This window comes from Amblyomma americanum, chromosome 10 (assembly GCF_052857255.1).
Source record: "Amblyomma americanum isolate KBUSLIRL-KWMA chromosome 10, ASM5285725v1, whole genome shotgun sequence".
Classification (NCBI taxonomy): domain Eukaryota; kingdom Metazoa; phylum Arthropoda; class Arachnida; order Ixodida; family Ixodidae; genus Amblyomma; species Amblyomma americanum.
The window spans coordinates 59,833,524-59,860,002 of NC_135506.1; the positions used below are offsets into that span (position 1 = coordinate 59,833,524).

Below are 26,479 nucleotides of genomic sequence, written 5' to 3' on the forward strand. Positions count from 1 at the left end.
CACTGCCTGTTCTCATGCGCAGTTAATTTCTGGCAATTTCATGCTTCATCTGTCTTCGGACATTGAAGGTGCCCCTTGATGTAGTGCTGAAGTGAAGCTGTGGGCATTGCCATGAAAATAGTTGTTGCCGCTTGAAAGTCCTGTCTAGAGATCAGGCCCGTCTAATTAGTAATAGGCGCTATAGCCGACACTGATCAGCACAAATTTTAATGGATGATTCTAACATAATCGAATTGCTGGATCGAGATTCAGTGAACTTATTTACAAATACTGTGTTTTGTGTTTTGTTTTGAGTTTCTATCCCTTCCTTGATGTATTTGTGTTTCCTTGATGTTTTCTGAAATTGTGCATATGCAAAATTTAAGGAGTAACAGGGAATGTTGATTAGATGGTGTAACCAACATCGTTTCCTAATGGCTTGTTGAACTGTGGGAAGCAGTTCTTATCCTATCTTTCCCAGCTTCTAGATTTCACCCATGTGCTTCCATGTACAGTGCTGTTTTTGAGTAATCTTGAAGCAGGCTTCTAGATGTGGTATGGCATGTAATAATTACAATCATTAGCACACATTAGTTTTGCAATCAAAAATTTTTGTTTGCACATGCTGCTGGGATTAAACCTGTGTTGTGCAGTCCGAGAGCTCCCAGTCAGCGGCTACTTGGCCCCACCACTGAGTGTTTTAACGAGAGACGTATATTGTTGTTTTTCTGAGAGATTGGTTGCTATGATTGTGTATTGCATAATGGTCCATCCATGGCTTCATTGTCTGCTGTACGGGACTGGCTGAAAATTGATTTTTCAGGCCATGTTGTGAGGAGAATTTTTTTGTGCCTGTATGGTTGCAGATTTCCATGATGTGGGACTTTGGTTTTATGTATGGATGACCCAAACGTAGGAATCATAAATTTGATTTCTTTAAAGCCCATACATTGGCTGCTAATTTGCAATGGGTACTTTGCACCTTAAAACTTTTATTTTCAGATGTGCTTGATCATGTACTGACTTTTTTACCAGGTGAAACTGGTGGGCAGGATGAAGGTGTGAAAGAGAGTGCTGGTTTTGTGGCTTTTTTGGCATTTCTTCTATTACTAACAGTGGTCGGAGCCCATGCTAGTGTCTTATAATGTCTGTAGGCTTCTAGTTGCCTAGAATTTCACTGTTTTTTTCTGTGTTGGGCTGGGATGGCTTTTCATGCTGACGACTGCATGCTACCTTGCTAGGTGAAATTTTTATATGAGAATGAAGTTTTCTTCAAGTCTTGCTTACTCAATTTTACAGCAAATATTCTGATGCCATAACTCAATCTTTGTGAAAGTGTCGTCACAATATGTTAATCCTCTTGGGATGTGGGTCAGTAGCCATCCATGCCCTGAAACATATCCATTCCATTTTACAAATGATGTGCTTTCTTCTATTGCCCAGGCACAACCAGAACTTGCAGCAGGAGTGGCTTACTGCCTCAACATAGGCCAAAAGCAGGAAAATGCCGGTTCCTTTGCTCTGAGTGTGAGTACTCCACAAATGTCAGCACTCTCTTGAAATATCACCAGAGGATACACACCAGAGAGCGCCCCTTCCGGTGCACCCAATGCAACAAGAGCTTCACCACCAAGTACAACCTGGTGGAGCATATTCGCATCCACACAGGCGAGCGGCCATACCGATGCATACATTGCAGCAAGGACTTCACTGTGAGTGGCCACCTGATACGGCATCTTCGTGTCCACACAGGCGAGAGGCCGTACCGGTGCACACATTGCAGCAAGGCCTTCACTCAGATTGATCACCTGAAACGGCATCTTCGTATCCACACAGGCGAGAGGCCATACCAGTGCAAGCTATGCCCCATGGCTTTTGCATACAGTGGAAGCCTGAGTCATCATGTGCTAACCCATGCCCACAAAAAAAAGTCTGTGTGATGCTTTTGCTCCAGCACCTTTGGAGAAAAAGTAATGACATTTCTAAGCCGCGGTGGTTTCTACTGGCACTGGGTGGTGACCGGACATTTCCACAGTAATGTGACCTGTCTTCTGATCCTGCTAGGGTCCCGTGTTTTTATTTTGCTTGTGTTATGGCCAAAGTGGAATTTCGTGGCCTTCTAACACGTTCAAGTGCTCTTTACTTGTGCCTGCTGCATCCGGAATGGTGGCGTCCTGTATAATTTTGTTGTCTCGATGTAACCACCTTCATCAGTCGATAAATTCTGTAAACTGTGCCTCAGCTTTTTTTTTAATTGAACAAATAAACTAACTGGAGATGAAATTGGTCCTTGGAAAAGGAAATTTTGTTTTCTTGTTAGTTACCAGTACCATTGAGCTGCCCCAAACTTTGAGAACTTACGAGCAATTCGTGCTAAAAGATGTTCACTCTTGCTATTGACTCTTTCCTTTATTGGCTATTATTTCTATGTTTTTTTGGTGTATGTTTGAAGATTAGTAATGCCTCTTCCATGATGCATTGTTTTTACGTTTAGTCATTGCAATAAAAATTGTAATGCTGATCCTTGCTGATCCATATTAATTGCCTGCTCCATCTGATGCCTAGTAGTACACAGGAAACTTAGTTCAGTAACCCTTTTTTTCTTTGATTCTTGCTCTTGGCTGGGATTTTGATGACACATTTTTAAATGAAAGTCATTGCAGGATTTATTTCCCTGCCATTTCATGGCATACTAGCTACTGAGTGAGATTCAATGATTCACCTAATTTTTTTTATATCCCTGCCACATGGGCAGTTTCAATGCCCATTGAGCCAATTTACGTCGCACTCATCGGGGATCTCAATACCGCACTGTGGTTTTCAATGACCATTGAACTCTATGGATATCCTCCCAATGGAGGTTCGCGAATTGTCACCGGAATTCTTTGTTGAATCGACGGATCTCATTGAGAGGTGCTCAGGCATACCAAAATATCCGATGTGGACTCTTTTTATTTCTTTGGAGTTTTGGTGTTCTGCGCACCACGTGGCAAAGCTAGGCCTAAAGCGGTCCAGCATTCCACGGCGGACCGGGTAGCGGCGACCCCTTCGGGGGACCACGCCCAGCTTGTGATTTCGACCAAAGCTCGAAATATGTAAGTGGTACAGGGGACGCCAGGCGGACCCGAGGAATTTGAAGTGCCCGGCGAGTGGTAGATAGATAAAGAGGAGGAGGGAAAGACGGATGTTAACCAGAAAGGGGTTCCGGTTAGCTACCATGCACAGGGGAAGAAGGATTAGGGGATTAAAGGAGGAAGGGAGAAGGGGAAAAGGCATAACACACACGCACAACACTGTCACAATTTGTCACTCAATCCAGTCGTGCTCAAGTAGGCAAAGAGTGCCTGTATGCCTTGAGGGCAGTCGACTGCTGTGGCCACGGACCGATCGATCTTTTGCGAGTGGTAGGCTAGCAAGAAAGGGAAGTACGTGCCACTCGAGAAGAGCGCGCAGCTTTTTGCGAAGCAACGCGCTGCTGAAAAGCATGCGGGCAGAAGGATATGGCAGCGAATTAGATAAAGGAGATAACGCGGATCCCCGATGGAGCCGAAAAGGTCGTTTTGCTGCCACGTGGCGGCCTGGTGCATCTAGTCTTGTGGCATCGCCTATTTGATGGACGCAATCAAGAGGGTGGTGGGAGTCAACCCAAATGTGGAGGAGTATGACAGGGTCTCCTTAAATATGAAGCAACTCTTTATTCTTGTAGTCGCTACGATCGCAGAGGGAAAGCTGCACTATGCGAGCTTTATGCTCATAATGTTTGACGACGAGAAGATAGCAACGACAGCCTACGTGGCGACTCCGGAAGACCGCAGCTAGGGCGTGGTCGGCGACATGCTACTGGAGTATATTCCATCGACAAATTATGTACAGACTGTACCGGCGCGGCAACCCGAAGATTTTGGACGTTCGCTGGCTCGGCAAATAATCTAGAACCGTGCTTATTCTCTTTGAAGAAGAGACAGATGTTCTAAGGTGCATTGTTCTGAACCGGGTGTGTCTAATTAAGATCCCATGTATGCCGTAAAAAGTACGATGTTTGCAATGCCTGTGGCAGACTCGGCTGCAGGAAGCCGTCTGCCCAGACCCGAGCGACTACAAATGCAAAGGCGGCGGAATGGAGAAGCCCCCGCGAGACCACCAATGCGAGGTGAAATGCTAGCTATGTGGCAAAGGCCATGTATTGGGCGGGCGAAAATGTCAAGAGATGTACAGGACTCCATACGAAGTGAAGAAGCGGGAATCGGAGCGAAAGAATGCGCAGAAAGAAGCAGCACCTGCAAGCCACAAGGGGCGCGATGCGAGAGGAATAAACGGGAAGACTTCCGCGTTCGAGAATACTCCTTTCTATCCATGCCCCTTTTCCAGGCTTGAATCTGCCGTCGCCGAAGTGGTGCACAAGTTTACAGACCATGGGGCGCTCGAACTCGAGGGAGCCGAAGGTAGAAAGGGAGCAAAATGGTTAGAAATAGAGCAGTAGTTAAAGGACGAAGCAGTAGGTGTATACGCGCTATGCTAGACAGATCTCGGGGATCAAGAAGCTCCACCATTTATTGACGGCTACGTCTCAGAAGGGATCGAGCTACAGAAGAACAACTGGGAGGAGAGGTAGGTATATATGCTGATACATCTGGAAACAAATTGGCAAAAAATAAAATCACCTTGCAAAAACATGTCTGGGTATCAGGTACAATTACCAGAAAAAGGACATGTCTAGGGGTAGTTTATAAATGTTGCGCCAGGGGACATATGAAGGCAAGAAAACGAGGATCTAGTTAAGTGTCTCAATGACGATATAAAACAGTTGGAGACGATGCCGATATTATTATGCGTTGCATATTGCAATCACTCAGTTCAGCCCTTGGGCGCGGCCGGGCAGCCACCATTGACCTTTAGCGCAACCACGTGACGTGACGTCACGACAGCCGGAGGAAAAGCTGGGCCCCAACTCGCGCGGCCGCAGCCACCACCTGACTCCCGCTCCTCCCGCTAGGGGCGCTGCGCCGGCGCGTGACGTCACGGCGGAAAAGCTGGGCCCCAACTGGCGCGGTCGCGCGCGGCCGCAGCCACCACCTGACTCCCGCTCCTCCCGCTATGGGCGCTGCGCTATGATTGACGTCACGGCATATGTATAAAAGAGCTGCGCTCCTTCGCCGGGACAGTCTTATACCCCTGTCACACGGGCATTTCGAGGGCCCTCGAACCGATAGTCTATCGACTCAAAGGCGATCGAGCGCTGCTACACGGGCAGTTTCAATGGCGATCGAGTCAATAGCCTATCGAGTCAACGGAGCAGCACGGAACTCCATCGAGATATGCAACGCATTCTTGTCTTAACCAAGCTAAGCCTGGCCATTTTCTTGCCGGGTGACAGGAATGCCCACATCGAGGATCCGGATGGATTTACAGATTGTAACGGGAAGTTAATGCTTGACTTCTGTGAGTTACAAAACCTATTTATTGTAAATGGAGAAAGTAAGTATGAGGGACAAGTCATGTGGGAATCCTATAACAGGTAGATGACCATTGACTACTGCCTAATGTCGCAGGGGATTGCAATAATTTAAAATAGGTGAAGAGGGGAAGTACAGCCTGGGAAGTGGCCATAAGCGTATTAGTCTACAGTTTGGAGCCCTGATCAAAAGAGAAATGCGGAGAAGCCAAAAAGAGAACGCGAAATTAAACGACGAACAAATAGTGCTAATATAGTAGCCGGCATAGAGGAAGCAATGGAGAAACGCCCCATGGAAAATGGGATTATAATCAATTAGAACTGCTCATTAGTATAAAACTAAAACAAGTAAAAGGAGTAAGTCGCTGGAGATTATAGAGGAAACCACGAAGCTGGTGGACTAAGGAAATTATAAAGTTCATTGAACAAACACAGTTGGTTTCAACGGAACACAGAGAAGCAAAGGGGGCACAGTCATCTGAAGAGGAAATAGGCCAAAAATGGGAACCTTATCCACAAAAGAAACAGCAAGTGCAGGTCCTCGTCCATGCTAAAATAAAGCAGTCCTCTGATCGCTGGCTGGCTGATGGTCGCGATGCAACTAAAGGGGGGCCAAGAAAATTTTGGAACCATGTAAGCTGGCTGGGTAAAATGATTTAAAGAAATCAGGAACAAATTAAAGATGCCAAGGGAAACATTGAGAGGGTGACAGCCCTGTGGAGTATATTACAGCAGTTATTGCTGAGTCATTTAGGCGTGACGATAGGGTAATCTTCCCAAATAAGGGAGCAACAGAGGACAGCACAATAGAAAACTGCTTAGAAGTGAGCAATGTTAACTGGAAAAAGGCGGAAGCAAATATTAATCCTAAATGCATATCCACATGAATAGACGAAATTCCAATCAAGCTGATTCATGAACGTGGCCCAAGAAGCAAAGATACGCGCTGATAAAAGCTTCGGAGACAGTCATAACAGATAAGCAAATTCCGCACAGCTGGAGAGAACAAAATCAATTTTATTTACAAAAGGAAAGGAGCTGAAATGAACATAAAATCCTTTCAACCGATTAGGAAACCATCTCTTCTATACATGCTAGCAATTCAGGCGGTAAAATTAAAAATGCAGTCATGGATAGCAAGTAATAGAATACTCGGGGAACTTCAGAAAGGGTTCAGAAGGTGTAGCGGCTAGGATAGCCTGTTCTTGTTGAGCCAATGTATAGGAATAGCTAATGTAGTAAACAGACCTCTGTATTTAGCCTTCCTCGACTTTAGCGTTGCATACGACACCGTGAACATGTGAAAATCTTAACTGGAAACTTAACTGGGAGTAACTGATTTCAACAGGGAGTAACTGGTTCCAGTTGGAATTCAAATGGTTCCAGTTGGACGCCAACTGGTACCACTTTGAAGCCCAGTTGGAACGCAACTGGGCCCCGTTGGGGCCAAGCGGGAGGAAAGTGGTTCCAGTTAGCCATCAACTGGGAAGTGGTTCCATTTGTGGGTCAACTGGGCAGCAAAAATTCCCAATTGAGGGCCAACGGGGCGTAACTGGTCGTGGGTGAAAACCAAATGGGAAGTATTTTTTACTGCTTGGAGGGACGTCGAGAAGGATATAAATGCTGCTGCGGCTCAGCACACCGTGTAGTCATTAGGCGCTGAATTAAGTGTACGTACTGTGAAATTAGCTTGCTTATCGGCCAACATCAATTCGATCGCACTGTGTGCGCTGCATGTGAAAACGCCCGTAGATGATCTTCTGGCGAATAACACAATTTCCAACTCTGCATTGCGTGTTTGCATGGGTTGCGATGCAGCGCGAACATCGTGGGCCCGCGTTATTATTACAGCTATTTTTTTTTCATTAAACCCGTCCTCTAGCCCATTGTGACAGGCGTTTCGGACAGGGTAACATTATATTTAGTTATTTATAATTGTCCAAACACCGAAATGCACTTTTCTGTGACTGCAACTACTGTTACGCGCCATGAATGCCGTGACTATTGCCGCGCGCGGACCGGTGGTGCAGATAGCGCGGAATCAATCTCTATGCCGCCATCGCGTTGGAGTTCGTAACGAATTTTATCAATAATAGCACCAACTGTGCACGGTGGTTTCAGCTGTGACAAAAGTAATATGTTACAATTTAAAAATTATTTACTTATTTTTTTGTGCCATAGCAAGCAGAGTACTTAGTATAAAAAGAGGACGATACAAAACAAGCATCAGTTTCGCACTCTCCTCATGAGCTATGGTAGCCATGGCCGCAATGGTTGCAAGGACAGCGTGTGCGATTTCTCATCGCGTTCCATGGGAACCTTGTGTTCGAAGACCCCCGACATGGAATTAGCTTTTCGCTTACAATTCTTGGCGAGATTTTTCAACTGTTCTTTTCTCGACGGGGCTGAAGGAAGACAGTTTACTTGTTTTTACTAATCAGCGAAATGGACCCAGCAGTACGAATTAGGACTACAAGTCGTCTTCACCGGCTGTAATCGTGCCCCTCCTGGTGCGTACTCAGTTCGCTCATTGAAGCGAACTTTATGCTTTTTTGGGGTTCGTAATGTAAAAATTCTAGCGCATTTAGCAGCACGTTATATTTTTATGCTCACTCGCTTGGCTGTTTTGCCAAACTCGATCGCTGTGCATTGAAACAAAGGCTGGTGATGTATGCAACTGAGATCTACAACCGAAAAGTGGGCACGCATTTGGATGGTGTGCCAAAGTGCGCGTGGAAGAAACTCCACTCAGCACAACTGCTTTTTAGTGCCGCAAGAGCATCCCTTGACGGCTCATAGACTAGCCTCGATAAATTACTGGGCTTGTTTATAGTGGTTGGTGTGTGCTATTCTCTTGTCACCTATAAAAATGAACTACATTATTTATGTTCTGCTTTGCAGCGACCCTGACCTATTGCCTCAGTTAAAGTTGTCATTACAAGTAAGCCTACTTTAATGAGTAATTTATCAAGTGTGTGATATTTCACTATTTTGTTGCAGCAGCCTTGTCCCACTGGGGAACGTTGCACCGTGCAGATTGACATCTCCCCAGCAATGCAGGACCTGACTGCAATCCTGACCGAGAATATTCAGGACTCAATAAAAGCTGAGAGGCATCTTGCATGTGCAAAACTTTAAAGGCATTATGGAGGAAATAAATCTAAAGTTTGTACATCTTTTTACTACTGTGCTTTCATCACTGGAACGTTCAGGGACAAGCTTTGTGAACATGCAGACAGCGTAGCCCATTAAATGCTGGGCACATCAGGCATGAATTTTCAAGTGTAACATTGCTCTCTGGCTTTGGTGAACTACAATGCCTGCAAGAACACGACGTGCTTCCTGAAGAGCCACCAGTGACTGGTTTCAACAACGAATTTCCAGTTCAACTGGGATCAGTTGCCAACTCGCTTAAGGAGCAAGTTTCCAGTTGGACTGGGACCAGTTGGCAACTGGTTTAAGGAACAAGTTTCTAGTTCAACTGGGACCAGTCTTCACTGGACCAGTTGAAGTGTAGAATGGTTCCTTAAACCACTTTAACTGGAAGCAAATGGTTCCAGTTGAAAATTTTCACTTGGGGCGCATGCATGCAGGGAACTCCTATCAAACATACATTGAAACAGGAAGGTATCGTTCGTGAGGTAGTTAATTTTCTACACGAAATATATTGGGAAAAAAAGATGAAATTACTTGGGAAGGAATAGAAAGTATGACAACTGTCAAAGTACAAAAAGGATTAATTCACGGTTGTCCTCTTTCATCACTGCTGTTCATACTTTAAATGACAAATATGAAAAGAAGGCTACAAGGAAACAATCTAGGTTATAATCTGCCATGCAGATTAGACAGAAAGGTCCTTGAGCAACGACTATCAGTTTTAAAGTATATGGACGATATTGTACTGAGAGAAGATAGCCAGGAAGATTTGCAAACTCTGGTTAATTGCTGTGGTGATGAAAGAGACGCTCTAGGTTTCAGTTTTAGCGTAACCAAGACAGGTGTGGTGATTTTCAACGATACAACTGATCAGGTGCTTACAATACAAGGCCATGAATTACCCAGAGTAGCGGAATACAAATATCTTGGAGTATCGGTAAAGAAAGGACAGCTACACGTGGAAAAGCATGAGCAGTCTATTATGGCTAAAGGGCGAAAAGATGCCGGTATAATTAAACAGCATTATGGGGGTACAACAGATATGAAGTACTGAGGGGCATTTGGAAAGAAATAATGGTGCCGGGGCTTACTTTCGGGAATGCAGTTCTGTGCGTAAGCACAGAAGTTCAGTCGAGATTAGAAGTAAATCAGTGAGCTGTTGGAAGCTTAGCACTAGGTGCACACGGGAAAACCATAAATGAGGCTATACAGGAGGATATGGGCTGGGCATTTTTGGAAGCATGAGAAACTCAGAGTAAAATACTATATGAAGAATGCCTGAGGAAATTGGACAATGACAGGGGGGCAGCTAAGGTATACATATATAAATAGTAATACAGAAAGAGCGTTGACTCACAATGGCGGAAAATAACCAGGAAACTAACCAGTAAGGATGCCGGACACGAGGACGGAGAAAGAATGAGCATTATAAACGAGACGATCAGGATGCGGAAGGTAAAAATCGGATTAATTCAATGGAAAAGAAACATACTGTAGGACTATATTGATACTGAAAAAGGCAGATCAGAAAGGAAGCGTTCTATGATAACTCAAGAGGCAGTGCCCAACTCTTTGAAGCTAGGTCAGGATGTCTAAATAGGGTGCAGCTACAAAGAGAAATTTAACCAAGAAGATGACACATGTGCTGTGTGTGGTAACTATGTAGGAACAATTGAACACGTCATACTCAAATGCGATGGTATCCATCTCGATGTCGCTGCAGGCACAGTCACTCTTCCTGAGGCCCTCCGGTTTAGGAATAACAATGCTTATGTAAGTAAATCTGCGGTGGAAGTTAGAAAAAGAAAATGAAAGATTGGTGGCTCCAAAGCAGAGAGGTTACATAAGGTTAGATTAGTAGGAGAACGTATTTAAAGAAAATGGCGAGTCTTAACAATTCACAACATAGTTAAGCAAAAATAAAGAAAGCCGAGCATGGTGGCAACTGCCGCCACCCTGCTTCAAAGGCGACGTTCCTACCTTCCATCCATCCATCCCGGCGTGGAAGGGGAGCGCTTGGCAAGACCGCAAAGGGGTAAGGGTAAGCTTCAAGGGCGGGGTCCCCCGGGCTAAGAGCCAGGATGAGAAAGACGAGGAAATTGATAATCTAAAGAAAACAGTTGATAAGTTAGCGGGGATTGTCGAATCATTAAGATCCGAGAATCAAAATTTGAAAAACCCGAAACATCAATAGCTGCCCCCTCCCCATCGCAACGCACCTTGGCCATAGATGACGCCATAACGCAAAGGGAAGGTAAAATGGTTACTGAGGTGTCCCTCCCACACCAGCAGTGAAACGAAAAATTAATAACTTAGATCCAATTCGGGAATTGGAGAAGAAAGTAGAAAATGTGATGAAATGGGACTCAAAAATGAATTCATGATTCACATAAAGAGGAAAAACGCTAAGGCGCCCGTGTGCTGTCCGATGTCAGTGCACGGTGTCAGTGTCAGGTGGTCGAAATTTTTCCGGAGCCCTCCACTACGGCACCTCTTCTTCCTTTCTTCTTTCACTCCCTCCTTTATCCCTTCCCTTACGGTGCGGTTCAGGTGTCCAACGATATATGAGACAGATACTACGCCATTTACTCCCCCCCCCCCAAAAAAAACAATTATTATTATTATTGCAAAGAAAAGGCAATCGCGCGGAAATCCTGACACTCGAAGAGTCACTCGTTATACAGCTGCCGCTGTTTCAATTTCGGGTTGGTAGCGGACGATGTCTCTTCTCATCAATGACAGGTGATGTTTATCGCTTTAGTGTGCCATTTACGCGCTAATGTGAACCAGCAGAACACCGACGGCACCACACCAGATTGTGGCCTCGCCCTAGCTCGCTCCGGTTCAGTCTAATCATAATCCGGTAAAATGGTCGCTGCAAAGTCAGCTTCCTAATCAAGGTTTCCACCTATTCTTTCTTAAATTTATACCCCATTGATGGTATAACTTGGGCTTAGATCACGACAACGTGCATCACAACAAAGAGCAGAGTTGGTGACGCTAGCGCAACAGGATGCACAGTCGAGGCTCCGTACATACTGTGTGCAGCGACGTTCGATGTCGTCTGCTAGTGTCGCCCAATAGCGATGCAAAGGACCCATATTTTTGAAGGGTCTTTCCCGAGGACTTTGCTGCTCTCCTTATGTAGTTGACGGCGCAACAGGTAGGCATTGTCACGAAGAAAGACGAAGTTACACGGTGGTTTGGGCTAGTTGGTTGCAGTTCATAATGAACACCAGTTTCGCAGCATGAATAAAATGCACACAGAAGACAAGGAACAAACAAGACAGGACTGTGCTGCACTTAGACGACAGACAGGACTGTGCTGCATATAGCATTCCTCTTACGTGTAAAAAAGTGTACATTGGCCAAACAAGGCGTTGTTTTAATGAAAGAGCGCTAGAACACTTCAATCTTGTAAAGATGGTATCAGCGGCCATCTTGCCGTACACTGCCGGTCATGCAAATGCAAACCTATGTTTAAGGCGCAGTTTCTGGGTCACGCCAAGGACAAGCTTCAGCGTGAAATTATCGAAGCCTTTTTTTATCAGGAAAGCCGGTAACAATTGCGTCAGCACACCTTCACTGTCATTGCTGGAGAATTAAATGGCTTTTTTGGATGATTGTGATTAGGTTTCACCTCATAATAACTGAATGTAGTTAAACCTCGAGATTTTTCAAATAAAATCAGTTGGAAGTGCAGCACAGTCCTGTCTTGTCAGTTCCTTGTCTTCTGTGTGCGTTTTATTCATGCTGCGAAACTTGTCTCCACTATGAAGAAAGACGAGAACGTCGAAAAGAGAAAATGATAAGCGGAAAACAAAAACTAAAACTGAAAAACCGTGCTGAGGTCCGATTTTGTGCACTGCCAAAGGCTGACTTCCGGGACATGCATCCCAACCAGGTCCCAACTTCCGGTGGCTTCACTTTCGAGCGCCCGATGCGACATCCAGCCCCCTAGTGGAGATGAGTGGTTTTGCATTTTCGTAGGAAAATATGCAAAAACGTACGCAGAGACAACACTGAGTTTTATTTTACGCTACTAGCATTTTTTTCAGTTATTGACTGAGTTTTATGCACAATTTAGCGAAACGGTAACAAAAACGCAGTCGAAGGAGGGCAACATTGGGTAGTTGTTTTGTTTTGTTTTTGCTTGTGTGCGCGGCAGTAGCTTAAGTTCGTCGCGATGTACGCTGCCGTGAATTCGAAGTTTTTGAAGACGCTCCTCGTGGATATCAACATTCCAGCGCTAGTTCAGCTTTTAATGAGGTGGGTATGCATTAGTTACAATCGCGATCTGCGGTTGTTATTCATTTTGCGCTGTGGCGCTGCGTAACGGCCATTCTCGCTTGAAATTCCTGTTTAAAGATCAGGCCTGTCTAGTTAGTAATAGGCGCTGTAGGTGACACTGATGACAGGATGGAGATTCTGTGAGCTTATTTACAGATACTGTGTCATGTGTTTGTTTTGAGTTTGATGTATTTGCGCTTGCTTGATGTCTTCTGCAATTGTGCACATGAACAATTTAAGGAGTAACAGGGAATGCTGATTAGAAGGTAAAACAAATGTTTGTAATGGGTTCTTGAACTGAGAGAAACAGTTCTTGTTCTTTCTTCTTTCTCTGCTACTAGATTTTGTGCTCTTTTTGAGTAAGCTCGAAAGCAGGCTCCTAGATGTGATATGGCATGTAATAATTATAATCGTTAGCACCCCATTAGTGTTTGCAATCAAAATTTTTGTTTCTGTATACTTTTGACTTTAAGCCTGTTATGTGCACTCCGAGAGCTGCCAGTCAGCTCCTTCTATGCCCCACCTCTGAGTGTTGTAACGAGTTAAGTGTATATTGTTTCCCGTGAGTTTGGCTGGGGAAGGTTGTGTATCCCACAATGCTCCATCCGTGGCTTCGTCGCCTGCTTTCTAGCACTATGAATAAAAATTAATTAGAATATCTGTGGGCATATAGTTATCTACAGTTTCAGCATTTTTTTTGCAATGGCCTGGTGGCGGCTTCTCATGCTAACAAATGCATGCTACCTTGCTAGTTGAAATTTTCGATGTGAGGATCATGTTTTCTTCAAGTCTTACTTACCCAATTTGACAGCACACATTGTGTCAGCATAATTACATCTTAGTGAAAGTGTCCTCACCTTATGTTAATCCTCTTGGTGAATGGACCAGTATACATCCATGCCCTAAAAGATATCCTTTTCATTTTACCAAAGATATGCTTTCTTTTTTACCCAGGCTCTTTCAGAACATGGAGCAGGAGCCACTTACCGCCTCAAGAAAGGCCAGGAGCGCTGGAGAGCGCTCCTTTGGTGCACCCAATAAAACAAGAGCTTCAGCCACAGGTGCAGCCTGGGGAAGCATATTCGCATCCACATTGGTGAAAAGCCACACCGATGCACACATTGCAGCAAGAACTTCACTGTGAGAAGCAGCCTGACACAGCATCTTTGTATCCGCACAGGCGAGAGGCCATTTAAATGCAACTTTTGTCCCATGGTTTTTGCATGTAGTTCGGAGCTGAACCCACACCTGTGCGAACCCACACCTGCAAAAAACTGTTTGTGTGATGCTTTTGCTCGAACATCTTTGCAGAAAACAATACTGACAGTACTTCTGAGCTGCGATGTATTCTACCAGCATTGAGTGGTGACAGGACACGTTTACAGTTATGTGACCTCTTTTCTGATCCTGCGAGTAGACTGTTTGAAGTCCGTGTTTCTGTTTTGGTAGTGTTATTTTCAAAGTGGCATCTTATGCCCTTTGAAAACGTTCAAGTTCTCTTTGCATGTGTTTGATGCAACAAGATTGGTGGTGGACTTTCAGCTTTTTTGTCTCCATGTAACCACCTTCATCAGTTGATAAATTTTGTAAACTGTGCGTCAGGTTTTTTTTTCGGAATGGACTGTATAAACTAACTGGAGATTGTGATAGCGTGAGCACCTAGCGAGCCGCTGACGTGTCATTCCGTGCTGCTGATAAGCTGCGCACGGCACGCTATCGGCGCACTATAAGAACACCATGCTCTTGGCAATAAACGTTTTTTAGTTCTGGACTTTCGTCGATGCTGGTCGTAGTTATTTCACTGGGGACGAGGATGGGATCCGTCGGGACTAGCCTGCCAAGCGTGTCTGGGCAAGATCGGACGACGCACATCGGAAGCCACTAACGCGGACTGCAAGTGGCTGGCGGCCAGGGGCAAGCAGCTGACAACGGATCCTACGCACCAAGCAAGACATCGACACGATAAGTAACTGCACCGAAGCGTTGTTACGTTTACGTTGTTACGTTTGTGCACCGAAGCGATGTCGCGTCTTGGCAGAATCGATGAGTACGACCCCAAGGTCCAGAATTTTGATTCTTACTTGGAACGGTTTGAACATTTCATCAGCGCCAATGAGGTCTCGGAAGCAAAGAAACTGTCAGTTTTTCTAACAGTACTTGGCGCAGAGGCGTATGAAGTCCTCAAGAACCTGGTAGTTCCAGCGCTTCCCGGTGGAAAGACTTTCGCTGAAATCAAGATTCTGCTGAAGAATCACTACAGCCCGCAAACTTCAGTCATTGCTGAAAGGTGCAGGTTTAACCGCCGAGTTCAACTGGAGCAAGAGAGCGTAGAAGATTTCGTTCTGGAGTTAAAACACCTTGCTCGGAAGTGCAATTTCGGAGACTTTCTGCAGGATGCCTTGCGAGACAGACTGGTAGCAGGCATTCGCAATGAGGAAACTCAAAGAGCTCTGTTCACCACGGAAGGCTTAACATTTCAAGGCGCATGCAAAATTGCGCTGGATAGGGAGTTGGCCACACAGCAGGCCGCGCTATTGCAACAAAGAGGTCGCAGTGAGGCACTCAACGCGGTGGGAACGCACGAGAGGTGCGACCGAAAGACAAAAGACTCAACGCGAGGAAAAAGTCAAAAACAGAAGTGTAGCCGCTGTGGCAAGGTGCATACTTCAGACAGCTGTTGGTACAAGAGGTACAAGTGCAGACGGTGCTCGAAAGTGGGTCATCTTCAAAATATGTGCCAGGCAAGCCGTGAAGAACTAAAAGCGCATCTAGTATCCGAGTCATCGGAAGAGGAGTCCACGTTATACAGTTGCGACGCTACGCCTTCTAAGAAGAGCTATGTTGTGTCTGTGAATGTTGAAGGCCACGACCTGCCAATGCAGGTTGACACCGGTGCTGCTGTGACTGTTGTGCCGGAAAGCGTGTACGCCACTAAGTTGTCGCATGTCAAGTGTGAGCCAACGAAATTGGGGCTCAAAACTTATACAGGTGAAAAAATGCATGTGATCGGTCAATGCAATGTCACTGCTCGCTATGAAGGTCAGTGCGCCGTGTTACCTATTGTTGTTGTGCGTGAGGGTGAGCGCAATCTGCCTATACTTTTAGGCAGGAGCTGGCTTGAGAAGTTGCAGCTTAACTGGAAATCTCTTTTCGCCTTGAGCATTGACGACAGGGTGTTGAAGTTGCATTCCAAGTTCCCTAGTGTATTTTCTTCCACTTTGGGAGCGATTAGGAACTATGAGGCAAAATTGGTTCTGCAGCCAAAGTGCACTCCTGTGTTTTGTAAGTCCCGGCCAGTACCCTTTGCGTTGCGAGAAGCGGTAGAAAAAGAACTGTCTGACCTCGAAAAGAAGGGTGTAATCGAGCGAGTAACGCAGAGTGGGTGGGCAACTCCCCTCGTAGTGGTTCCAAAGAAGGAAGGTGACAAACTAAGGTTGTGTGGCGACTTCAAAATCACGCTCAATCCGGTCCTAAAAACGGATCACTATCCATTGCCCCTACCGGAAGATTTGTTCACAGCCGTTTGTGAGGGAAAAGTGTTCTGTGTGCTTGACTTATCATCAGCATAGCAGCAGGTGATGCTAAGCCCGGAATCCAAAGCAATTGTTACAGTAAACACGCACCGGGGGCTCTATCGGTACAACAGACTTCCCTATGGTATAGCGAGTGCCCCGGCTTTGTTCCAATCTTTAATGGATAAAGTCTTGATGGGCATTAAGAATGTAGGTTGCTACATTGACGATGTCATTGTAGCTGGCCAGGACATAGATGACTGCGAAAAAACACTTGAGCTAGTTTTGCAACGATTGAACGAATACAACATTACTGTCAAGGCAGAGAAATGCAAGTTCTTTCTAAGCTCAGTGTGTTACCTCGGGCACAAGATAAGCTCTGAGGGGATACATCCCACTGAAGGCAAAGTGAAAGCAATCGCCCATGCTCCTGAGCCGGCGAATGTCACTGAGCTGAAAGCTTATCTAGGGCTACTGAACTACTATGGCAAATTTTTAAACAGCCTAGCGTCTGTAGCAGAGCCATTGTACAAGCTACTTCGAAAGGGAGAGCGTTGGGTTTGGACGAAGAAATGTAGCGATGCGTTTGAGGCCACGAAACAGCTCCTTATCAGCAGCCGAGCGCTCACGTACTACGATGCACGCAAACCGCTGGGGTTGCAATGTGATGCATCAGCGTATGGTGTTGGAGCGGTCATTTTTCATGTGTTTCCCAACGGCCAAGAGCGTCCAATTGCATTTGCTTCGCGTACCTTGACACCTGCAGAAAAGAACTATGCGCAGTGTGAAAGAGAGGCTCTAGATCTTATTTTTGGTTTGCAGAAATTCCACAAGTTCTTGTATGGCAGGAAATTTGACTTGTACACGGACCATCAGCCACTATTGGGAATTTTGGGTCACAACAAAGCCACGCCAGCATTAGCAGCTGCCAGACTACAAAGGTGGTCTTTAATTATGTCTGCTTACCAGTTCACTCTGAAATACCGCAAGGGAACTGAAATTGAGGTGGCTGATGCTCTGTCAAGATTACCTACTTGTGGTTCTGCTAAAGCAGAAACTGCGGAATGTCTGTCTGTTTTCGAATGCACCCCGCTCACAGCGCGGGATGTGTCAAAGGAGGCTGCACGAGACGGCACCCTCAGCAAAGTAATCGAGTATGTTCGGTCGGGTTGGCCAGCAAATGTCGTGGACGAATTGCAACCTTATTACGTCCGTCGCCTGGAACTCTCCGTCGAACAAAATTGTCTCACATGGGGGACGAGAGTAGTTATACCTGAGAATCTGAGGCCCGCAGTCCTGTCCTTGCTTCATGAAGACCACCCTGGCTCTAGTCGAATGAAAATGTTAGCAAGAAGTTTTGTGTGGTGACCCAACATGGACAAGGCTATTGAGGAGTACATAAGGAAGTGCAGAGTGTGTCAACTCGTACTACCGGCAGCTCAGCCTGTACCTCTCCAGCTGTGGCCGTACCCAACAAGGTGTTGGCAAAGAGTACATGTTGACTATGCGCAACAAGGTAACCCCAACTTTCTTGTCTTGGTGGACGCCTACTCTAAATGGGTTGAAGTTTGGCCTATGACGTCAACTACCACCTCTCAGACTATTAGTAAGCTTCGCAGCCTCTTCGCAGCGTATGGTTTTCCAGAGGAGATTGTCAGTGATAACGGCCCACAATTTGTGTCGCAGGAGTTCGCAGCATTCTTGTCTCGTAACATTATCAGACATACTAAGACTCCACCATATCACGCAATCTCTAACGGAGCAGCCGAGCGGCTAGTCCAGACAACCAAGAAGGCGCTTTTAAAGCAAGTGTTGTCCCTAGCTGAACACGGAAAGCAACAACCCTTGCAGGAAGGATTAGACAGTTTTTTGATGTCGTACAGGAATACCCCTCATTCTCTAACTGGGAAGACCCCAGCCGAGCTGTTTCTGAGGCGACAGCCGCGAGTTAAATTGTCGTTCCTCAAACCGAGTTTTGTGCAAGACATGACTGATAAGCAACGATGCATTAAGCAGCAAAGAGACAAGGACAGGGGCTGTGAACGTGCTTCCGCCGTGGGGGAAAGGGTGTTTGTGAAGTGCGTGCGTAGTGAGGACACCTCTTGGGACGATGGCACTGTGGTACAAGTTGTGAGCCCAGTGACTTATCTCGTGCGCGTGACGGGTCAAGTTCGATTTGTGCACGCCGATCACCTCCACCCTTCTTTTGCACGACCAGCCTCGCTATCGCAGCAGGCATCCCTACCAAGTGAGCAGCCTCGGGAGTCGCCAGGGTCGGCAGGGCCCACAGTTGAGACCACGTGCCCTGAGGAGACATCGTCGGCCGGCAACAATGCACCCGCCTCGCCACCTTCTCCGGCAGCCGACTCGACTGTGCCACTCGACGCTTCAGGTGATTCGCGAGAGTCTTCGCTGCCAGCCAACGACGACGCTGTGGTGCCTCCTCGCCGTAGCCAGCGTATGCGCCGGCCCCCAGATTGGTTCAGACCATCAGATTTCAAGAAATGACTTCGTGTTGTCTAAGGGGGGAGGAGATGTGATAGCGTGAGCACCTAGCGAGCCGCTGACGTGTCATTCCGTGCTGCTGATAAGCTGCGCACGGCACGCTATCGGCGCACTATAAGAACACCATGCTCTTGGCAATAAACGTTTTTTAGTTCTGGACTTTCGTCGATGCTGGTCGTAGTTATTTCAGAGATGACGTTTTTGTTCGGACGAGAAAATTGTTTTCTTGTTCGATGCCAGTGCCATGTAGCCACGCCTAAAGTGGAGAACTTACGAGCAATTGCTGCTGAAAGATGTTCTTTCTTGGCATTGACTCTGAGTCTGAAATGGGTACGTTCTTGAGAAGGCATATGCAGTCATAGCCTGTTAAAACCACCTGCTTTCTGTGCAACTGCAAGTGGTGCATTCGTAGCTCATGGTTGTCTCTCCAGCACTCCATTGTAAATCTCATTATCTTTCTTCTCAAGAGTAGCAGGTGTTTGGATGTGCCACTTTGGCTATGAAGTCTTTGTCCGGCTCTATTGTTATCTGTACCCTGGAAGAAATTTTTACAATGTTTATTGTATTGTATCGGGTAAGAGAAAGTGCGCGATGTCAGTGTGAACAATATATTTACCTGACGGCAAGCTCATGAGGACAGGACTAGACGACAGATGGCGATGGCATGATTAAATGGTGGTGGGCCTAGCATGAGCGCTCCGTGCTGTGCAACTGCTTACTTTGTCATCTTCTATTTCGTGATACAGCCCGTGGCCACTTAGTGATTGTCCCGATCGAGGAAACTAGAAGAATGGCAGTGAAAACGAAACACAGGATGTTACGGTGGGTGTTACAAGAGGGGCAAACACTGCAGATAAAAAGCAGTCACAATAGAAGAGATCACCAGATGATTGCACAAGTGCTGGTCAACAGCGCTTCTGGGACACAGGTCAGCTTGAGCCAACGCCTGAGGTTCATTGCTGCACCAATTGGTATTTTCAGGACGGCTGTGTGTTCACATGTCTAGGATTGGTTGGGACGCTTAGGATCTGGCTAGTACTATCCGTTTGTCATGTCTTGTGGTTTGGGCAGGGCAAGGGGCTTGGGCGAATGGCTAGGTTGGCTCAGGTCAGGCGGGCTGGGTCGCAGCATGGTGGTGTGGACCAGCAGCACCAGGCTGACAGCCATGGCAGAGTCAGTATGCCGAAGCTCCAGAACCGGCATGGCGATGATTACCCCGCATCTCACACCAAATATTACGTGATGGCAAGCTGATGAAGGCAGGGGTACATGACAAATGGTGATGGCATGATTTAATGGGGATGGGCCTAGCACAAACTCTCCATGCCGTGCCACTCCCACTTTGTCGTATTGTAGTCCGCGACATTATGTTAGTTTTATGCTCAAGAACAGTAGGTTGAAGGAAACTGACTGTATTGATGTGTGACATATGTTTCCTGCCGAAGAAAGTGGTGTTATTGTTCAGAATGTTCTTTTTCTACACGTTCTCTGGCTATTGTCTAGATATAATCGTGATCGCTTATAGTGATCAGATTTTCTATTTTCCTCACTATCGTTATAAGTGGATTGCATTGTATTCGAAGGTTAGAGATGCCTGTTCCAAGTTGATGTGTTGTCTTTACGTTTGGGCATTACAATGGAAATAACGTTCATCCTTGCTGGTCCATATTAATTGCCTGCTCTGTTTGATGTGTTGTTGTACACAGGAAACAGTTCAATAATCCTGATTGTGCTTGATACTTGTTCTTGGCTGGAGTTTTTGATGACACATTTCGACATTATAGTCATCGTAGGATTTATTGCCCTGTCATATCATGGCACACTAGTTTCTGAGTGTTATTCAATTTTTTGCCTAATTTTGAAGATAAATTCAGTGGGTTGAGCGACTCTCCTAAGAGCGCAACATGAAAGCCACTTCTGTGGATTGGCACACTTAATGCGAAACTATTGCAGTAATCCTTTTGCTGCCTTCTGATGCCATGCTCATGTTTTTCGCTCCTTGCCCATGTTCAATTCACATCTTGCTAGTAGTGAGCACATGTGACAGAAGCAAAGGAAATGTTTTTTTCTTCTGCATGTTCTGTGTTTGGGTGTGGCAGATAAAACTAATCCTTTGTTTTTATTGACTGTGCATACCTTTTCTTCTTTTCAAAAGAAGGTCTACTTTTTACTTCAATGTGTCTATCTTGTGCACGGGAATCAGCAAAGTAATTGTTTAGCCAGAATGGACAAGTCTCTAGTAAAAGCTTGTAGGCATGGCACAGGTATCTGAGCCATTGAACAAGCTCTGCTCTGAGCTATCTTTCTTGATGTCGAAGGCCATCGATTTCATCTAAATACGTCAGCAGGCATTTTAGTTATCGCATCTTTGCGATAGCATTGGGAATTTCACTGAGCACTTTCGACTTGCAGTTTTCATTTATCTGTTTATGCAGAAAAACGCTTGGAAAAAAAAGGAATCAGTGGCGAAGAATTATGCTGGATGGAGATTTATTTCCTCTCTTTCTTTGTTTTCCAGGTTGAAACTCCGTCTTCTCGCATCTTTGATGAAGTCCAAGTCTCCACTTTAGCTATCCGTGTTATAACTCTCTGGCAAGACATGTACCTTGCCTTCTGTTCTGGGTGTGGTGCAGTGTGTTCAGGCGTGTTCTGGCATTTGTGATGGCATGCTCTTCACGTTCAAGGAATATTGTAACAATCCTATGCCTCTTTCTTTATGCATTGTAGATGTTTTACTGCTTTCCTATATTTACACAGATTTGCTTTGCACCTTTTCGCTGCCTGTTCTCATAGCCAGTTAATTTCTGGCCATTTCATGCTTCATCTGCCTTCGGACATTGAAAGTGCACATTATGTAGTGCTGAAGTGAAGCTATGGACATTGCCATGAAATTAGTTGTTTGCAGCTTGAAACTCCTGTTTAGAGATTAGGCCCGTCTAGTTTGTAAGAGGCGCTATAGCTCACACTGATCAGCACAGACTTTAATCTATGATTCTAACAATCAAATTGCTGGATCGAGATTTGGTTAAGTTATTTACAAATACTGTGTTACATGTTTGTTTTGAGTTTGCATCCCTTCCTTGATGTATTTGTGTTTGCTTGATGTCTTCTGAAATTGTGCATATGCACAATTTATGGAGTAACAGGGAATGTTGATTAGAAGGTGTAACCAACACTGTTTCCTAATGGCTTCTTGAACTGTGGGAAGCAGTTCTTATTCTTTCTTTCTCAGCTTCTAGATTTGACGTATGTGCTTCCATGTGCTGCGCTGTTTTTGAGTAAGCTCAAAGCAGGCTTCTAGATGTCGTATGGCATGTAATAATTATAGTCGTTAGCACATATTAGTTTCGCAATCAAAAATTTTAGTTTTTACATGCTTCTGGGATTAAACGTGTGTTGTGCAGTCCGAGAGCTCTCAGTCAGCTTCTACTGGGCCCCACCACTGAGTGTTTTAACGAGGGATGTATATTGTTTTTCTGTGAGATTGGTTGGAAGATTGTGTATCGGACAATGGTCCATCCATGGCTTCATGGTGTGCTTTCTGGGGCTGTGGCTGAAAATGAGGCCATGTTGTGGGGGGAATTTTTGTTTTGTATGTGTGGTTGCATCTTTCCATGATGTCAGACTACTCTTTTATGTATGGATGGCTCAAACGTAGCAATCATAAATTAGATTTCTTGAGAGCCCATAGATTGGCTGCTAGTTTGCAGTGGGCACTTTGCACCTTACAACTATTTCTTTCAGATGTGCTTGATCCTGTTCTTTTTTTAGCAGGTGAAACTGGTGGGCAAGCTGAAGGTGTTAAAGAGAGTGCTGGTTTTGCGGCTTTTTGCCATTTCTTCTTTTACTGACAGTGGTCGGAACCCATGCTAGTGTCTTATGTCTTTAGGCATTTAGTTCCCTAGTATTTTACTGTTTTTTTTGTGTTGGGCGGGGGGTGGCTTTTCATACTGAACAACGCATGCTACCCTGCGAGGTGAAGTTTTCTATATGAGGATCAAGTTTTCTTCAAGTCTTACTTACTCAATTTGATAGTGCATATTCTGACACCATATCTAAATCATTGTGAAAGTGTCGTCAGAATATGTTAATCCTCTTTGGAGGTGGGTCAGCAGTCATCCATGTTCTGAAACATATCCCTTCCATTTTACAAAAGATGTGCCTTTTCCTATTGTCCAGGCTCAACCAGAACTTGGAGCAGGGGCGACTTGCTGCCCCAACATAGGCCAGGAGCTGGAAGATGCCGGTTTCTGTGCGTTGAGTGTGGGTACTCCAGCATTAAGCACACGAACTTCAAGAACCACCAGAGGACACACACTGTAGAGCACCCAATTCCGGTGCTCCCAATGCAACAAGAGCTTCGCCACCAGGTGCAGCCTAGTGGAGCATGTTCGCATCCACACAGGCGAGAGGCCATACCGATTGACACATTGCAGCAAGGACTTCACTCTGAATGGCCACCTGAAACTGCATCTTTGTATCCACACAGGCAAGAGGCCATTGCAATGCAACCTATGCCCCAAGGCTTTCGTATGCAGTTGTATGTCAAAGCGGCATGTTGGGCCCTTTTAACGTGTTCAAGTACTCTTTGCATGTGTCTGCTGCTACCAAATTGGTGGTGCACTGTTTAACTTTGTTGTCTCCATGTAACCACCTTCATCAATTCATCATTTCTTCAAACTGCCTGCGGTTTTGTTTTTGGAATGGAGCACATATATTTATATGTGTGTTTATTTGTTTATACCTCAAAGGCCCGCAAGTGGCATTACATGAGGGTTGGGCTTACATATCTATTAAGTAATTAGTTCTTCGATTGATGCCTTGAAGCGACTGGGGTGTTATGTAGCTAAAAGTAGACAGCTGGGGTAGTTTGTTGTTTGCATTATTATGGAACATGGTGCCAGCACAAGAGACAAGGACGAAGGAAGAAGTCAACACAAATGCCTTTTTTTTGTAGAACCGGTTCCATGGGCAAGTTGTTCTACTTTAAGGAAGTCCGGCTGAAGAATGACTTGAGATGGGCAGAGGTGGGTGCTCGAGCAGAATGTACTGCTTGTGGTTGGTTAATTCCGTGTGAATGACGGTGTTGGGGGTGCTGACAGAAGTGCGCAGGGTGAATGGTAGAATTTATGATAAAGGCGAAGTCTAGTTATCTTTTAGCGTGATTCAAGGCAGGGGAGTAAAGCTTGAAATTTCACTGATGTAATGCTGGTGTGGTAGGAAAAATCTGAACATATGAGACACACTGCGCGATTCTGGATAGATTCTTGGGCCTTGGTAATGCTGACTTGGTGAGGTCTGAATTGTCAAATGCATATTCAAGTTTCGGCCTGACTAAAGTTAAATAGGTGGTTAGTTTTACTGTGGGCAGAGTAAGCTGTATGTTGCATCTTAGGTAGCCAAGAACACGGTTAGCCTCATTTGTTATATTCATAATGGGGGAAGACCAAGTCAGGTCGTGTTTTGGACTGATTCCTAGGTATTTGTAGGATGGTGTGTGTTCTATTGTGCCGTAGCATATGCTGCAATTTGATGGATCATATGATTGCCGACGACGAAATGAGGCAATATTTGTCTTATTAGCGTTGGAAGACATTAACTTGTTAGAGCACCAATTTTCAATGAGCGTGAAGTCATTTTACACGTGTAATAGGCCACTATTGATAATGATGCTGCTGTAGACGATGCATTCATCAGCGAACAACCGAACAGTCGATTATAGGTTATGCAAAAGATCGTTAATGTAGATTAAAAATGGTAGAGGGTCTAGAACAGTACCTTGTGGCACACCAGAGGCTACAAGGGACACTGAATACATGCAGTTGTTACAGATTACGAATTGTTGGCGGTTAGTCAATCTTTTAGCCAGTTGAATACAAAGAGGTTTAAGCTCGAGCGTGAAAGTTTGTGTAAGAGTCGTTTGTGGGCTAATTTATGGAATGCCTTTTTGAAGCCAAATAAAAGTGAATCCACGGGTATAATAATATCCATACCCTTAATATCATTTCCAAATAGTGCTGAGTTGAACCGGGAAGGTTTTTTAATAATTCATGTTGGTTAGGTGGAGAGAATTTGACACACTGTAAAATAAAATAAGCTAACCGGAGAAGGCATTTGTGTTTGGACGAGAAAGCTCTGTTTTCTTTTTAGCTACCAGTACCCCTTAGTGATGCCAAACATGAAGAACTTACGAGCAATTGCTGCTGAAAGATGTTCACGCTTGGGATTTAGTCTGGGTCTGAAATGGGTACATTCTTCAGGCGACTTATATGCACTCGTGTCCTTTTATCTTCACAACCGCACGAAGTGCATTGGTAGCTCATGGCTGTCTCTCCAGCACTCCTTCACTGAAAATCTCATCAGCTTCTAAAGAATAGGCAGGTGTTTGGATGGGGCAGTTTGGCTATGAAGTCTTTGTCCAGATCTAATGTTATGTGTACCCTGGACGAAAGTATTACAATGACCATGTTTAATGTATTGCATCGGGTAAGAAAAAGTGCAAGATATCAGTGTGAACAATATTGCTACCTTACGGCAAGCTGATAAAGAGAGGACCACATGACAAATGGTGATGGCATAATTTAATGGCTATGGGCCTATTTTGAATGCTGGGTGCCACGCTACTGCCCACTTTGTTGTATTCCAGTCTGCGACAATATTTTAGTTTTGTGCTCAAGAACAGTAGCCTGAAGGAAACTGACATATACTGTGATTTTCCATACCTGTTTACTGCGCAAGAAAGTTGGGTTTTTGTTTTGAATATTCCTTGTGTAGATGTTCTCTGAATCTGGTCCAGATCTAACGATCATCACTTATAACTATAAGATTTTCCATTTTTCTCAATGTTGTTATAAGTGGATTGCACTGTATTCAAAGGTTAGGGATGCCTGTTCCAATATGATGTGTTGTCTTTATGTTTGGGCATTGCATTGGAAATTTTGATGTTGATCCTTGCTAGTCATATCAATTGCCTGCTCTGTTTGATGCTTTGTAGTACACAGGAAACTTAGTTGAATGATTCTTATTGTGCTTGATGCTTGTTCTTGGCTGGAGGTTTCGATGACGCATTTCTGCATTAAAGACATTGTAGGATTTATTGCCCTGTCATTTCGTGGTGCACTAGTTTTTGAGTGACATTCAATGATTTCCCTAATATTGAAACGAAATACAGTAAGTCGAGCGACGCTCAGGAGAATGCAACAAGAAAGCCACTTGTCTCTGCATTTGCACACTTATTTGCAACCTTTTGCAGTAATCCTCTTGTTCTGGCTCTTCTAAAACACTCCTGCCATCCGATGCGGTGTTCATGTTTTGCATTTCTTCCCAATGTTCATTTCACGTCTTGCTAGTAGCGAGTACGTGACGGAAGCAGAGCAAATGTTTTTTCCCCTTCTGCATGTTCTGTCTTTGGGTGTGACAGATAAGACTAATTCCTTTTTGTTAATGACTGTGTGCATTATTTTTCTTCTCTTCAAAAGAAGGTCGAATTTTTACTTCAATGTGTCCATCTTGTGTGTAGGGACCTGCAAAGTGACTGTTTAGCCAGAATGGGCAAGTCTCTAGAAGCTTGTAGGTATGGCGCAGG

General features: G+C 45.1%; 2 protein-coding genes across 2 annotated transcripts; both read left to right on the forward strand.

Moving 5' to 3' along the window:
* Nucleotides 1–1,406: 1,406 nt before the first annotated feature.
* Nucleotides 1,407–14,445, forward strand: LOC144108347 (uncharacterized; the record flags this gene model as incomplete). Its single annotated transcript, XM_077641604.1, has 4 exons — nt 1,407–1,913; nt 4,037–4,129; nt 6,818–6,901; nt 13,925–14,445. Coding segments are annotated over 4 exons (999 nt in total), but the record flags the coding sequence as incomplete, so codon positions are not given.
* Nucleotides 14,446–14,721: 276 nt separating this feature from the next.
* On the forward strand, nt 14,722–16,446 carry LOC144108348 (uncharacterized). The gene has a single exon (XM_077641605.1). The coding sequence runs from the start codon at nt 14,899–14,901 to the stop codon at nt 16,444–16,446; it is 1,548 nt and encodes a 515-aa protein (XP_077497731.1). The 5' UTR covers nt 14,722–14,898.
* Nucleotides 16,447–26,479: the final 10,033 nt, after the last annotated feature.

What these genes read in the sequence shown, in the direction of transcription:
- LOC144108348 (XM_077641605.1), top strand. Translation starts at nt 14,899, where the DNA reads ATGTCGCGTCTTGGCAGAATCGATGAGTACGACCCCAAGGTCCAGAAT.